The 16,798-nt window shown below is 39.8% G+C and overlaps 1 protein-coding gene across 1 annotated transcript; it reads right to left on the bottom strand.

The window, feature by feature from the left end:
* LOC139478917 (tRNA:m(4)X modification enzyme TRM13 homolog) lies at positions 1–16,740 on the bottom strand. Its single transcript, XM_071261604.1, has 14 exons — positions 16,543–16,740; positions 15,017–15,063; positions 14,703–14,775; positions 13,337–13,399; positions 12,091–12,160; positions 11,098–11,204; positions 9,377–9,455; positions 8,635–8,723; positions 8,135–8,210; positions 7,678–7,755; positions 6,894–6,996; positions 5,223–5,392; positions 4,142–4,247; positions 1–1,449 (listed from the first exon to the last, which is right to left on the bottom strand). Exons 1-14 carry the CDS (start codon positions 16,684–16,686, stop codon positions 1,266–1,268), a joined length of 1,389 nt encoding a protein of 462 aa, XP_071117705.1. The 5' UTR covers positions 16,687–16,740; the 3' UTR covers positions 1–1,265.
* Positions 16,741–16,798: the final 58 nt, after the last annotated feature.

Consider the following 16,798-nt stretch of genomic DNA (forward strand, 5'->3'; position numbering starts at 1 on the left):
CTGGCCACACAGCACACATGTTACAAATCGTATTCCTTGTCAATATCCTCTAGACACACATAAACATGAAGTCAATACATTATAAAAAGACAAAAATAAAATTACAATACTTACAAAAAATGGATGGGATTATCACTGTTAGCACCAGAAACAGTGGTTTGTTTGTGTCCAGGACTGTAGAGAAATGTTTAAGTAAAAGTGCATTCCAAATTTAACTATTGAAATGGTTACCGTCCTTCCCCTAATGACTGACTTTAAATGCATTTCATTAGGCCGCAAAAAATATATAATTAGATTACATGTGAGGCACGCATGTTATGTATTTTTATTTTTTTTGAACAAACTGTTCAAGACATCTGTGAACATAAACACTTGTGAATCACATGAAGCATGAATGTTTGGTAGTAGTGAGTGCGTGGTGTATTTCATCAAGTAAAGAAAGAAGGCACCCAGATAGTGATTTTCTTTATCTGTAGGTACTTGGGGGCTATACCATGATGTGAAGCAGTGAAGGGGGCAACAAAAGAAACCTAATGACGTATATTTATTATGGCCTCACTGAAAATAGTTTACAGACTGGACAGGAAGAAAAAATATTCTGTAAACTAAAATTTTAATGTCATCGTTGAACCAATCATTAAAAATAAATTCAAGTAACAAGTGAAACATATTCAAACGACCCGGGTGTTGTTCTGCAAATGAAATCAGCATTGCCAGGTGCTAGAAGAGTATAATGCTGACAGTTATAAGGACACCCGCTGGTAGGAAGATTTCACACAGATGTATCACGCCTCTGTTCATGGCTTGCAACACTTAATACAAGCCAGGTTATGTACATTAGATACCAACACAACTGGTCAACATGTAGCTGCAGTTGACTATCTCAGTGCTGCTCTCTACACACAACTTAGATTTTGACTTGTCGCTACACACCGCTAGGGGCGTCCCACTGATCCACACGTCAAAATATACATTGATTACAGGAGCAGCACAGAGATTTGGTTACCACAGCTGGTAAGTACTGACCCCTCACAGATCAGTCATGGCACAATGACTATCATACATCTATGTTAAAGTATAGGAGATATGTTTGTTGTGTCATCGCAACTGTCTGTGAGAGGGTACAGGACAAAAAACAAATAAGCTATTTCATGAACAGACATATTTGTCATCAATTACAGTATTCTGTTTCCAAAAGAAGACAGATTTCAAGCTTCCAGAAAAAATGACATTTTATGAGTATTGTGTATGCTGCCTTGGGTCACTCAGTCTTTGAAAGGTTTAGCGATCAGGACAATGTTTTCTGGTGTGAGGTGGTGGTCGATGTACTCCCTTAAGTTGCTGTCCATTTGGTATTGTTGGAGGTACTTGATGCGTCCGTAGTCTATGAGGCGCTTGCACCGTCGCCCAATTTCTTCTCTCTCAGTCTCACTCAGCTTCAACCCAGACCTGGAAGGAAAGAAACAATCATGACTTGTTCATGACCTGTTGGATATACTCATGACTAGTTCATGACCTGTTAGATATACTCATGACTTGTTCATGACCTGTTAGATATACTCATGACTTGTTCATGACCTGTTAAATATACTCATGACTAGTTCATGACCTGTTAGATATACTCATGAATTGTTCATGACCTGTTAGATATACTCATGACTTGTTCATGACCTGTTAGGGACACTCATGACTAGTTCATGACCTGTAAGATATACTTATGACATGTTCATGATCTGTTAGATATACTCATGACTAGTTCATGACCTGTAAGATATACTTATGACATGTTCATGATCTGTTAAATATACTCATGACTACTTCATGACCCGTGGGAGACACTCATGACTAGTTCATGACCTGTTAGATATACTCATGACATGTTCATGACCTGTTAGATATACTCATGACTAGTTCATGACCTGTTAGATATACTCATGACATGTTCATGACCTGTTAGATATACTCATGACTAGTTCATAACCTGTTAGATATACTCATGATTTGTTCATGACCTGTTAGATATACTTATGACTCATTCATGACCTGTTAGATATACTCATGACTAGTTCATGACCTGTTAGATATACTCATGACTAGTTCATAACCTGTTAGATATATATACTCATGACTAGTTCATGACCTGTTAGATATACTCATGAATTGTTCATGACCTGTTAGATATACTCATGACTTGTTCATGACCTGTTAGATATACTCATGACTTGTTCATGACCTGTTAGATATACTCATGACTACTTCATGACCTGTTAGATATACTCATGACTAGTTCATGACCTGTTAGATATACTCATGAATTGTTCATGACCTGTTAGATATACTCATGACTTGTTCATGACCTGTTAGATATACTCATGACTTGTTCATGACCTGTTAGATATACTCATGACTACTTCATGACCTGTTAGATATACTCATGACTAGTTCATGACCTGTTAGATATACTCATGACATGTTCATGACCTGTTAGATATACTCATGACATGTTCATGACCTGTTAGATATACTCATGACTTGTTCATGACCTGTTAGATATACTTATGACTCATTCATGACCTGTTACATATACTCATGACTAGTTCATGACCTGTTAGATATACTCACGAATTGTTCATGACCTGTTAGATATACTCATGACTTGTTCATGACCTGTTAGATATACTCATGACATGTTCATGACTTGTTGGGGACACTCATGACTAGTTCATGACCTGTTAGATATACTCATGACTAGTTCATGACCTGTTAGATATACTCATGACTTGTTCATGACCTGTTGGATATACTCGTGACTAGTTCATGACCTGTTAGATATACTCATGACATGTTCATGACCTGTTAGAGACACTCATGACTAGTTCATGACTTGTTAGATATACTCATGACTAGTTCATGACCTGTTAGATATACTCATGACATGTTCATGATGTGTTAGGGACACTCTTGACTAATTCATGACCTGTTAGATATACTCATGAATTGTTCATGACCTGTAAGATATACTAATGACAGGTTCATGATCTGTTAGATATACTCATGACTAGTTCATGACGTGTTAGGGACACTCATGACTAGTTTATGACCTGTTAGATATACTCATGACTTGTTCATGACCTGTTAGATATACTCATAACTCATTCATGACCTGTAAGATATACTCATGACTAGTTCATGACCTGTTAGATATACTCATGACTTGTTCATGACCTGTTAGATATACTCATGACTAGTTCATGACCTGTTAGATATACTCATGACTAGTTCATGACCTGTTAGATATACTCATGACTAGTTCATGACCTGTTAGATATACTCATGACTAGTTCATGACCTGTTAGATATACTCATGACATGTTCATGTCCTGTGGGAGACACTCATGACTAGTTCATGACTTGTTAGATATACTCATGACTAGTTCATGACCTTTTGGATATACTCATGACTTGTTCATGACCTGTTAGATATACTCATGACATGTTCATGACTTGTTGGGGACACTCATGACTAGTTCATGACCTGTTAGATATACTCATGACTAGTTCATGTCCTGTTAGATATACTCATGACTAGTTCATGACCTGTTAGATATACTCATGACTAGTTCATGTCCTGTTAGATATAGCCATGACTAGTTAGATATACCGTGGGAGACACTCGTGACTTGTTCATGACCTGTTAGACTTCTTTTTGCTATTTATGTTCCCTTCTTTTTTATTGGATGAATTATAACAAATATGAAGTCTAACCACACTTTCATGCTTCCTGTGAATGACACATGTTGACAGTTGATGTACAGTTCCAGCACTGGCACTGCTGTTCCATGTAACTGCCCTGAGTTGTGAGAAGAACCTCAGTTGCCTTGCATGTCACTGGAGTAGAGGACCCCCTTGTTACAGTGTGGGACCTGGCTGTTGTTTTGGACATTCGGTACCTGTGTACTCGACTACGTTATGGTACTATCAACCACTGCTCTGCGTGGTCCAGACTGGATTATTTATAGTCTGACTATATGGAATATTGGAGACCAAGGTTTCAAATAACATTTACTCATTCACTTAGGTGAATTAGGAAATGTCTTAAATAGGACGCAACAAAGTTGACTGTTTAGTAAGCAACACTTACGTCTGAGCGCTGTTGATGTCTGCTGCCTCAATGTCATGCTCGTCTGCAGTGCTGTCCCCCACATCCTCCTCTGGTCTGTCCTTCTGCTCCGGCTGCTGCTTTATGCCTGGAGGAATACAACACATGGTAAAACACATTAATAAAACATCTGACTCTTCTGTGATTTATGTAGCTCTTAGCAATATTATAAAATATGTCAAACTTAATCTTCACATTCCCTCTGCCCTACACCTACCTGTCTCCCTCCAGCCCATCACCCAGTCAACTACCTGTCTCCCTCCAGCCCTACACCTAGTCACCTACCTGTCTCCCTCCAGCCCTACACCCAGTCACCTACCTGTCTTCCTCCAGCCCTACACCCAGCCACCTACCTGTCTTCCTCCAGCCCTACACCTAGTCACCTACCTGTCTCCCTCCAGCCCATCACCCGGCCACCTACCTGTCTTCCTCCAGCCCTACACCCAGCCACCTACCTGTCTCCCTCCAGCCCTACACCCAGCCACCTACCTGTCTTCCTCCAGCCCTACACCCAGCCACCTACCTGTCTCCCTCCAGCCCTACACCCGGCCACCTACCTGTCTCCCTCCAGCCCTACACCCAGTCACCTACCTGTCTCCCTCCAGCCCATCACCCAGTCACCTACCTCCCTCCAGCCCTACACCCGGCCACCTACCTGTCTCCCTCCAGCCCTACACCCAGTCAACTACCTGTCTCCCTCCAGCCCATCACCCAGTCACCTACCTGTCTCCCTCCAGCCCTACCCCCAGTCACCTACCTGTCTCCCTCCAGCCCATCACCCAGTCACCTACCTGTCTCCCTCCAGCCCATCACCCAGTCACCTACCTGTCTTCCTCCAGCCCTACACCTAGTCACCTACCTGTCTCCCTCAAGCCCAACACCCAGTCATCTACCTGTCTCCCTCCAGCCCTACACCCAGTCACCTACCTGTCTTCCTCCAGCCCTACACCCAGTCACCTACCTGCCTTCCTCCAGCCCTACACCCAGTCACCTACCTGTCTTCCTCCAGCCCTACACCCAGCCACCTACCTGTCTTCCTCCAGCCCTACACCCAGTCACCTACCTGTCTTCCTCCAGCCCTTCCAGGTACAGGTGGCCCAGCTGCTCATGCTGCTGAGGAGCTGGAAGTCTCGGGCTGATATCCCACAGTGCTTCATGAACTCCTTGCCGACATATGCCTTCCAGGTACATCGGTGGTGGCAGCACAGCGCTATCACTACACCCGAGGGCAGCCTAGGAAGGAGGGAACATGTTATTATAATTTGTATTTGTCTTAGAGTATACAGTGAGTAAAACATATTACATGAATTGGAATCCATGCATTTATAAGACAAAAGTAGCAATAATGGCCTCCAAGCAGCGTTCAGCAACCATTTTATTATCCTCATAAATAAATTGTTCAAATATAAGTTGCCCTGGCTGTAGGGGAACACCACAGTCTGCTCTATCATTGCAGCCGCTCAGGTATAAATTATTATTTTTTTATTACAAGTCCGCAAAAATCATCTGCTACAGAATTGTCATCTAAATAATGGTGAACGTGGTAGCCCACAAGGAAATGTCACTAGTCCCTCCTGGCTAATGTTAATTTGAACCCAGTCATCCTTTAGACAATCAAGCTTGGGACCATCTTCCCGAGGCAAGGGAGTTAACTGACCTTAAAAGTCCAGTTTCCACCCTTGCCGAACTAGGCTGGAATTTCTTGGCTCTATCGTAGGCCCACCAGTGGCTATTACAAGTTATGTCCCTTCTAAGCCTCTCCTATAGACCAATAAGATTCCACCTCGTACCACTTGCATTTGCTTCAAACATAAGTGGCTCCCAGTCAAGACGATCTGATCGATAATCAAGGTCTATATTGTAATAAAATGGGTCTTACATCACAAAATGCATCAAATCACGTGAGCACCTTGATTAAAAACATGGAAAGATTTGGAAAATATCTGTTGACAGGGAGTTGGCAGTGCACATGCTTTGCAAATACTGCCATTGACCGAAATCTGCACAACAGATTACAAACCGGATTTCTATTTGGTTGCGTAATTTTGATTGGACTATGCATAGACTCTTTAGTCCAGCCAAAATGTAACTCCATAATACCAGCCTAGTTTGGCAAGGGTGGAAATTGGACTTATATAGTCAGTTAACTCTCTTGCCTCGGGAAGATGGCTTGGGACAGAGAAACACATGGATGATGAGCACTACCCATGCAGTCGGGGTCCAATGTTCGTTGTTTAACGCCTCACTCAGCAATATGCCAGCTATATGACAGTGGTCTCTACATAATCTAGTCTGGACCAGACAGTCTAGTGATTGACACAGTGAGCATAGATCTACGCAAGGCCAACCTGGGTTGCTGAAGACCTATTCTAACCCGGATCTTCATTGGTCTCTGGGTTCAATGACATCATCAGGTCACATGGGGTACTGGGGACATCCCTATGGAGGTTGCCAGGGAACAAAATGATAGTGTACTTGTAAGGAAAGTTGGAAGTCTTGAAAAATAGAAGAAAATAATGGGCATTACTTCTACAGGGCAACACTAACAATGATTGAGTGAGTATGCAGTATCCAGCAATATCACAGCAGGGTACACCAGAAATTGGCTTTACACATTGTACCCATGTCGGGAATCAAACCCGGGTCTTCGGCGTGACGAGCGAATGCATTAACCACTGGGCTACTTGACAGCCCCAACGCCAACAATGCTTGTGACAGTGTGATTAGTGACTACCTGTGTTTATGTTCTGTTCTGGGCTTCTTGGAAGGAGATTGTTCACAGGTTTGGTTGTCATCTGACTTGGGAAGTGTCTCAAGTAGACATCTCAGTGCTAGATCTAGCAAAGTGGTGAAAAACAATCCTTTTGAACCATAAGATTGAAAAGATAAACAAAAATTTATTAGTTGACAAAATCTTATTATTCATTAAACATAGCTGTGTAAAGACTGATATGACTGGCTACCTTTATATAAATATTTTTGCGACAATACAAATATATCAAATCTGGCATTTCCATCAGAACTTCACAACATTCAGTCCCTGTGGCCTTAATCAGATGTTTACAGCAATGCAATACCTTGTGAAGATCTGATCTGATGCCATATCCATAAAAAGTCATGTAAGGTCAACCCTGAGTGAATATTCACCGTCCAATAAAATGAAGGAAGCGTGGGTTCTTGAGCCAATCATATGTCGGCTTTCTGATTGATTTATTGGCTGATTTTAAAGCAATTCATCTTCATTTCTTTAACACTTTGATGACATTTTGAGGTCAACAAAAGATAACCCACACACAACATATATATTCCTTTGGTGGACTGATTGGGTGTAGAGTGCTCAAGGCCCTCAGAACCAACAGGGGGTAGAACATGTTTTGCAACAATTCAATGGTGTGGCCTTTATCCTTTATGACAGAAATGGTGGTCAGATTGCCTGGACGGTTCACCTGTTTAGATCTTCAAGCAGAGAGGAATATATCGTATGAGAGTGGAAGACGTGATATTACTGCAATTAGTACCTGTGGCTGCACCACACAAGTGTTTTCCCATAGCAACCACTGGACGGTGGTCATCTGCTGATATTGTGTTGTACTTCCCTGAAACAAAGAATCAAGACGACATGGTAAAAACGTACATTTATTCAATTTAATTCACTAGTGATATGCATACAGTGTGCAACCACTGAATTACCTCCCTTTGTAGGTCTTTAAATTGGAAATGCAGGTGGTTACAGATACAGAGGAAAGATGAAACACAAAACTCAATTAACTGTTATTTATTTACTGGTATGTGATTCACAAATGCTTTTGATTCTTGATGTTTCATCAAAATTGATGTTGATGCAATGAAGCACATATTCCTTAGAGTGGTTAATGTTAATGTTTCAGCTTCCACCGTCACTACAGATCACCAGCAGTAACACACCCACATACTTCCTGTAGAAACCCCAACAAGATATCAAACAACATGACGCACCCAGATTTAAGTGTTCAATGTCTATCCTGAGCCTCTCAAACTTGGGTCCCTGTTCTTCTCGGTGCTGGTTGTCAAGCTGAAATAGCATTTGGAATATTATGGGACAACTTTCTATTTTCTGTTACAGATTAAACTAAACCAAAGCAGAAAATAAAATAAAATAGTTTTATTTGTTTATTAATATTTATTTAATGTGCTCATCTTTGAAGGATCAGTAAAACTATGAACTATTTACTTTCTTAATAATAATTAATTAAATGCATTGTCAGGTAGTCTCTCCTCTCCGCAATCCCCCTTAAAAAAGTAAAATAAAACCTTCTCTTATATATACATATTACTGTAAAAATACTAAATGTCCTGCACTCATAATTAATCATTTTTTCCAACTAAACAAACCTAACCAAACAACTTAATAATATTTATGTCTCAAAACATTTAAATATTGAGATACCCAAATGTATATTAGCTTATTTTGAGTGCCAACACCTCCATGTCCTTACTTTGTATCGTATCGTGCCTCTGTCCACCAAGACGAAGGAAACTTTATCACACTTCTCCACCGCTCGCTGGACCCAGTGAGACAGCTGACCTGTACAAGGGACATCACACAGTGGGGGAACATTTCTACTTCAACAATAACGTAATAAAAAAGACATTTTATTCAAAAAAGGTTTTTGAGAAGATTACAATCCACTAGTGATCAGTGATCCTAGGTGACAAGGCCATACAACGATCCTTTCAAGAGTAAGATGACGATTAAACCACCTTGCCACCAACCAAAATTAAGGACATTACAAAGCCTTTTCAAAGCAATGGTCACACTTTTCTGGAAGTAAGACCCACAAATTTATTTCAAAACAGATATATTAAGACATTCTCTATTTTATTGTCAGAATGCAAATCCAACTAAACTATTAAAATCTAAGTCAAATCAGTGTTTCTATTTGATTTATCAATCGAGTATTGGCCTTACTTTTGCAACATGACATCACAAATTGATAGTGAAAAAACAATAATAATACATCTAATTTATGGCAGAGTTAACAATGATAGCCAAATTAAATGTTAACATGTTCAAGACATTTTATCAATTTTTTTAAAGGCAGATTCAATCTTATGTTCTTTTCAAGCCTGGATTCAAGCCCGGATTCAAGCCTGGATTCAAGCCTGTCTATGGTAGTGTTTGGTATGTAAGGGTCAGGACTGAACACAGAAAACCTGCCCTGTACCATGACAACATACCTTTCCCTGCACCCATCTCCACAAAGCAGACGCCATCTTTCAGCAGCTGCAGCTTGTCTAGGTGGCCGACCAGTGAGGCCTGCAATAACCATGGTCACGTATCTCACCAACACTTCACAATATCATGATTATTTCAGTGGGAAAGCTAGTGTCACATGAGCTGTGTGTCACTGCAGGAAACAACAAGATGCTAACATATCTGACTCAAATACTTGATTTTCTTCCCGTAGACTGTTTAGAAACGTCTTCATGCACAGAATTAACGGATCTCTAACAATGACAGTTGGTGAGATCAATTAAACTTGTGATTTTTATTTCTCACCCTTATAAGTTATGACAAATATAAACTGTTGGTCTTGTAAGATACTAACTAATCAGAAGCAGATCATCATTCCGCTGAAGGGGTTGTTGTCAACACGGGTACTACAGATATGTACCCCTGGTACGTTTTTGTATACAGAAATGTACCCTAGCCAAAATCAGAATACAGAAAGGTACCCTAGGATGAGTCCATTCCCCCACAGGCTGTATTGCGCAATGCGCTGAACCGGCTCCTTGAACGCTTTAGACGTATACAACACGGCCTTCATCCCAAACCGCAGTAAAATTCAACATGGCAGTACACGCTGTATATTTTTTTTTTCTCTTGGCATTTCCTTTCCATAAATGGATCAGAACTGTCATGTTGTATGAGATGCATTCCAGCGTGCTATATAAAAAGTGAGCAATCACAGTGATGTACATACATTACTCTAATAACAATGCAAAGCATTGTCCTGCATGCACTTATCATCTAGCGAACCAGAACTACAACATGACCCGGTTTCGGTTTCAGGTTGAGGAATAAGGACTCGTCTGCCGTTAAGGGTACGAGGTACCTTTCTGTATTCTGACTTTGGTACCTGGGGTACATATCTGTAGTACCCGTGCCGACAACGACACCTTCATCTATAATCCCTGGCAACTGTTAATACCAAATAAAACATAAACACATCCTAGACAGAAATGAATACTTGTTACTGTGGAAATAGTAAACATTCACATAAAAAAGGCAAAATCATATACAACTGCTTGAGTTCAAAGTGACAATGAAGGGTCATTGTCAACGCTGATCAGTTCCACATGGAAGTAGTTTCATCCAGAACAAATATTTCCAGTGTAAATGTATCATGGAAAAGGTTTCCTAGGGAAAACAGTCCCAGGGCTTAATTCCCCTCGGGAAAAATGGTACAAAGACACAATTTCGCTACAGGGACAGGTACTCTTTGACATCATTGTCATGCCACTGAAGTCTGGTTAGAGTTACCTGCCCTTGCCCAAAGCTGTACTGAAACTACATGCACATCACGGCTGGGATGGGTAACTCAGGTACTCGGGCCGGGGGCGGTTCCTGAGTAGGATGCGGGGACCCACATGACTACCCGGACCCGTGGTTAGTCATGTGATATACTAGTATTGTTTAATGACAAAAATTATTTAGAACTCCATGGTTACAATACAAGTCAATAATTTGTTTCTTTATAATGATGGAGGCTTAGCTTCTGACTTTTATATGTTTGGGTAAAGATAAACCTTCAGTCAACTTCAGTGTATGCATGACCAGATCGTGTTATACATGTACCTAAATACTTTTGCCAAAGCTCCGTTCAAACAATACTCAATCAGGCATTTTGTACCCATCTCTTGAGACATACAGTCCTAATGCACATTGAGTGTGTTACCTGCTGTTTGCGATGTCTCAGTGCTGGTGTGCCATATGAAGGATTCTCCAACTCTTCCCTCAGACAACTGTGGCTGAGGATGTCTGTCTTGATGTCTTGTATGTGTTCTGTCAGGGGACATAATTCATCTCAATAACATTCTATTGGTTATATATTCAAGGTAACGTTGAAGTAAACATTAAATTAAATTAATCTATTTAGTCTATGACAGGTTGGGCTTTATGTTTGTGTCATTCGTTATCAGTGCTGAGAAAATGTAATCTGTAATATATTTTTCATGAGTTTACGTTTTCCATTGGATAGGTGGCCTGTCCCATAAATGTGAAACCAGTGTTAATTAGTGTATAAATGACACATTTATCCATTCATACATTTTTCACAAGACTGTATTCTTGAAATGATATAAACACTCACAGACAACTTCCACATTCGGTGTGGTAGGGTGGCCTAGTGGTTAAAGCGTTCACTCGTCACGCCGAAGACCCGGGTTCAACGTGTGAAGCCCGTTTGAATATTGTTAAAAGCAGCGTAAAACCATAATCACTCACTCACTCACTTTTACATTCCTGGGGAAACCCCAGGGAATCCTGTAGCAAGAGTACATATGTTGTCTGATCATTTAGACACCTTGGTCTTTGAACTCAGCATTTTATCACACACTGGAAAAAGTCTGACTGTTTGTCTGCATGCCTGTGATTAAATATCGTCACTACGACCCCTCCTAGTAAACAAAACAAAGAAAGGCACACCCACACTATTGACTCCATCTGTGCCGAGACTGACAGTGACAGTCAACATTATTCTACAGAAATCTAGGAATTTACTGCAGTCTCTGTTCGACACTTCGCTATAATCACAATGGAATGATCAACCCATTGATGAATGAGGTTTATACTGCCTTATCTACATTTCTAGACAAAATTCAACATAGCTGGAAATCAACAATCAGAATTTGACTGAAAGTGTTCAGCTGCGTATACCGGTATGTCTTACCGTTATATAATTTATTCACTCTGTCAATGAGACTCTGCAGTTCCTCATCCTTCACAGTACACACTGTCACCTGCAATAAACAAACCACGCTCTCATTGAAACATTACTAGAATCCGTGTTTGAAATAGCAAACTGGGCAGGCTGCCATCAGGACCCACCAGTGCACAGACCATAGAACATGCAGGCTCTGGTTAACATCTTCAGGCCATCATTTAAAAAAACTGCAGCTTATTGTGACAAATATATTGACGCACAAACTTATTCCAGGACACAAGACCCCCCACAAATTTGAAACTACAGCCCCCGACAAGAGATCTACCTGCCACAGGCCTACAGGCAGGCGCTTATTGCGAACACTGAGTTGAATGTATTCCTCGACAATGGTGAACCCTATGATTGATGTCTTCATGAATTTAACACAATTTTCTGACACAATGACAGTTCCAACAGATGCTAAGACCTTGTCACATACATGACATGGGCCTAAATATATCATTAACAATCATTTTATTTGAGAGGGATATCTTTTAGAAAATATCTCAAATTAATTCAGTAAAATGTAAAACTAAACTATAGAACTTTTTATCCACATCACCAGTGAAAAAAAGCCAAATCAGAATATTTTGCGAACATCTAGAGGTGTTCAATTAGTATGCCCAACTTGCTCGACCTATGAAAATAAAATTTAGTTGCCCTCGGGCAAGTATGACATTGGGCAGTATTAACTTCGAAACTTAGAAGATGCATAGTGTGTTTTTCAACTGCATATGAACTGACTAGATATTTTTCTATTCTGCACATCTTCCATTAGCTGTAGCTACAGTACTAACGTTTTTTTGGCAAAATGAAACTTTTTAATTTTCTCTAATTTAGCAGGGCAAGTTAAAAATCAGGACGGGCACGGAGAATGTATTAATATGTTTATTTGCCCTTGGTCAAGTAGGAAGATTTGGTATTTGAACGCCCCTGACATCACAATAACAGATGCTGATATTGTAACTTTTGACCCAGACTGGTAGGATCATGTTCATAAACACATCAAACGTTTTATAACACTGGCATAGAGTTCCAGCAAAATGGCCCACAGTAGTCCGCTAAGCAGCAAGTATATCTTTGTGACAGCATCAAGGAGTTGAGTACACATCTGCAGAAATAAATGCTTTCTGTCAAAAGTGGCAAAACAATTTAATTTAAAAAAATGTTATCAGAAGAACTAGAAAAAAAAAGAAGAAGAATATGAACAAACCTTGGGTTGAGGGGCAGCATCTCCGTCATCATTGCCGGCGTTGATTCCCTGCTGGTGGTAGCCCTGGCAACCAGGACAGAAGACAACAGCATCAGCAGACAACCAGGAGGAGATAAACCTTACCACCAAATTTGAGGTGGTCTCACGGTAGAATCGACACCTCTTCTTTTTCATTCGGAACCAAGCATTAAAAGTAGCTTTATCGCTTACATATTACATACCGGTACATCAATTATTAGATTATCATCCCTGCCAACCTCATGACCAAACATTGTCTTATTGCCCCCCAAAGACATATTGATGAAAAAATAATCTACTATTTGATTTCCCATGTGTGCACTTGAATGGCACCATGAATCAGTGTTGAACATACCCACCTGTCCATGATGATGTATTTTGCTGACGGACGGTTAGTTTTGAAAAGTTGCACGCCCTATATTCTGGAGTTAGAGTTACTAAGTTAACAATCCACCAGTTTATTGTTACTTTCTGAGAACAAACATTAAACAATACTATTCTTATGTTTACACTTTTGTTGTGTCAAACTTTGATGTGTTGAACTTATGTTTGTCTCAAAGTAAAAGCTTGGTCCCTGGGTATTCCTTCTTCATTCATCATTTTCTGTTGTGTAGAACTTTGAATAACTCAAAGTATTTACGTAGGTCCCTTCAACTTTGACACTGTGGTGTTTGTCTGTACCACTATAAGTGTCATGTTAATGATCAATTTTGGGCTATTCAAACATGTGGTTGACAGCATGAACAACGATCCACACTGGTTGGGTACACTGACATACAATCAGCCAGGTCATTCAACCTCCTGATTCCAAATAGTCAGCATTTATGACCCGCAGTGGGTACCAGGGATCTACTGCCCTGGAATCCCTGGAAAGTGCATCATCAGAACAAGAAGCATATAGATATTAGGGCTGGGACGAGTTCAAATTTACTACCCGATTCTACCCGGGTACACACTGTTGGTGTCAAGATATAGGTACAAGATGTCCGATTGATTATAGTTTGACAGTAGCCCTGGCAGAATGTTTTTAGATACACGTATAAAACGATGTGATCATGCATACACTGAAGCTGACTGAAGTTTTAGCTTTGTTCAAACATATTTAAGTCAGAAGAAACGTGTTCATAGTCATGAAGTAATGCGAACATTAGATATTTAAAATTGTCGTGTAACCATGTAGTTACATAGTGGATTTTTGTCATGAAACAACATATCACGTGACTAACCACAGGTCCGGGTAGTCCTGTGGGTACCCGGGTCCTACTCAGTACCCACCCGACCCGGGTACCCGAGTTTACCGTCCCAGTCCAAATAGATATGCTTGTAAATATATCAGGACGTCATTTACCTCAACAGCATTCTTTGTTACACTTTTGTTACATTTCTTTAAGTGTTTTTCCAGACTGTCTTCATAACAGGTGCTGAAACGGAGAGAAAATGAGGTTTCAATTTCATCCATTCTTTCAATGCTATCAAAGTGTACATTATTTTCATGATGATGGTTTTGACATCTTCTGTACAACAGAGACCATATAAACATAATAATCTAACTATCAATATGGTCGCTCTGAACATGCTGAACAAGAAAAACATGTTAACTGTTATTTGTTCTACTAGCTGGTTACAATGATCAGCTGATGATTTTGAAATTGAAAAACTTACTGTTTTGGATCCAGAGGACATGGTATTCTTTTTCTTCCCAGTTGAACCTGCAACAAACAAAGCACACTTTACCAGCAGGTCATGTCAGTGTGTCCAATTAGGAAAGTTATAACATAAACTGCCAGGCTGGATCTGGTGGAACAAAATTTTATGTCACAAAATAAGAAATATGAACAGATGAATTGGTATTGGAACAGGAAACTTGCCAAAAATGTTCGACAATTTGATGTACAGCATTATGATTTGAATCACCTACCAATTCATTTGATTGGCATTTTTAGAAGTTGGTAAGTAACAGTAAAGACAAGATATTTTATGGATGGCAACTTCTTTATTCAGTTATGATGCGATGTTTTCGTATAGATCCATATACCATTGTCAAGCATTAAAGGGGCACTGATCTAAAGCAATTTCCTGGGACTGGTTGTTGCCTTTGTTGATGTTATTTCCCAGTGAGTACCCGGATGTATAGCAGAAATCTAGACTAGATCGCGACCTGTGCTGCGTCATTCGTAAGTTCACTAGTCACTTTTGTTGGTAGTAATAAGGGCATATGGTCACATTGATCAACAAAATGAAATACAGTTTTCGAGATAATAAGGAAATATAGGTATCTTTGTGGGTAGCATCAGTAATGGTGACGAAGTTTTGATAAGTCACTTGCTTTGTAATTTTGCGATTTTCGTTAACACTATTTTGACTTGCAACACAAAGTAAATATTTCACCTGTGCATTGCATTTTTTATAGTGTGTATATCTTTTTACTGTCAAAATTGCTTTAGATCACTATCACAGCAGGAGACATCAGAAATGGGCTTCACACATTGTACCCATCTGGGAATTTGAACCCGGGCCTTCAGTGTGACAAGCAAACACTTTATCCACTAGGCTACCCCATTGCCCCAAACAAGTAAGAGAGCAGCACAGTACAGACTAATATACATCTCAGAAGGATTTAAGAAGAACAACATAAGGATGTACACGAAAGGGATTAACATCAACAAAGGATAATGGTTGAATGATACAGTGACAACAGAAAGAAGCCAACTGAACATGATGGGGAACAGAAATTAGGGTACGTAGGAAATCATATTCAATGTATTCAGTAATGTATTCCTAGACATTTTCAATTGCACAGAAAGGAGTGTTTGTATTTGTATTCATACAGTAACCAAGTTTTCGAGAGACTAGGCATGAGACAATTGATAGTTATTGCAAAATGGGTTCAAGCACCTCTATATTTGTTTGCTGACTCATGTTCTTAGATGAATTTTAATCTAGCAATTAAATGATAATACAATATTCGAAATCTAAAAAGAAAAAAAAAACATATGGAAAACTGAAATGGCTTCCTTGTTTATCTGATACAGTCAACTTTCAGCAAATGTCACGAATGATGTGACCGTTAAAATGCTTTATTTTTCACCCTACTTAGTAGTTTATACACTGCTTAACATAATCAATAGGGCGAGTATTCTGAACACATCCTCCGTTTGTCTGTGTCTGCTGAACTTCCATTTTCTTACCCCCATTACACAGGCGTGCTCAGCACAGTATTTTTGTCCTGTGTTTGGTCTAAATTTGCAGAATCGCCTCTTCTTCGGTAAGAAAAATGCACAACACCCATCTGGAGGTATACTGTCCATACTGTCAAGCTTCTTAACTTCCATAATCAAGCTCAAAATATTTGACCTTAGTGAAAATCTACTTGAGGGAAATCCCTTTGGAATATCCGGAAGTAAACAAGAACAGTGGAAATGAGATCCGCAGCAACTGTCATTC

The sequence above is a fragment of the Haliotis cracherodii genome, unplaced genomic scaffold, assembly GCF_022045235.1.
Source record: "Haliotis cracherodii isolate W230 unplaced genomic scaffold, xgHalCrac1.p SCAF_4, whole genome shotgun sequence".
Taxonomy (NCBI): domain Eukaryota; kingdom Metazoa; phylum Mollusca; class Gastropoda; order Lepetellida; family Haliotidae; genus Haliotis; species Haliotis cracherodii.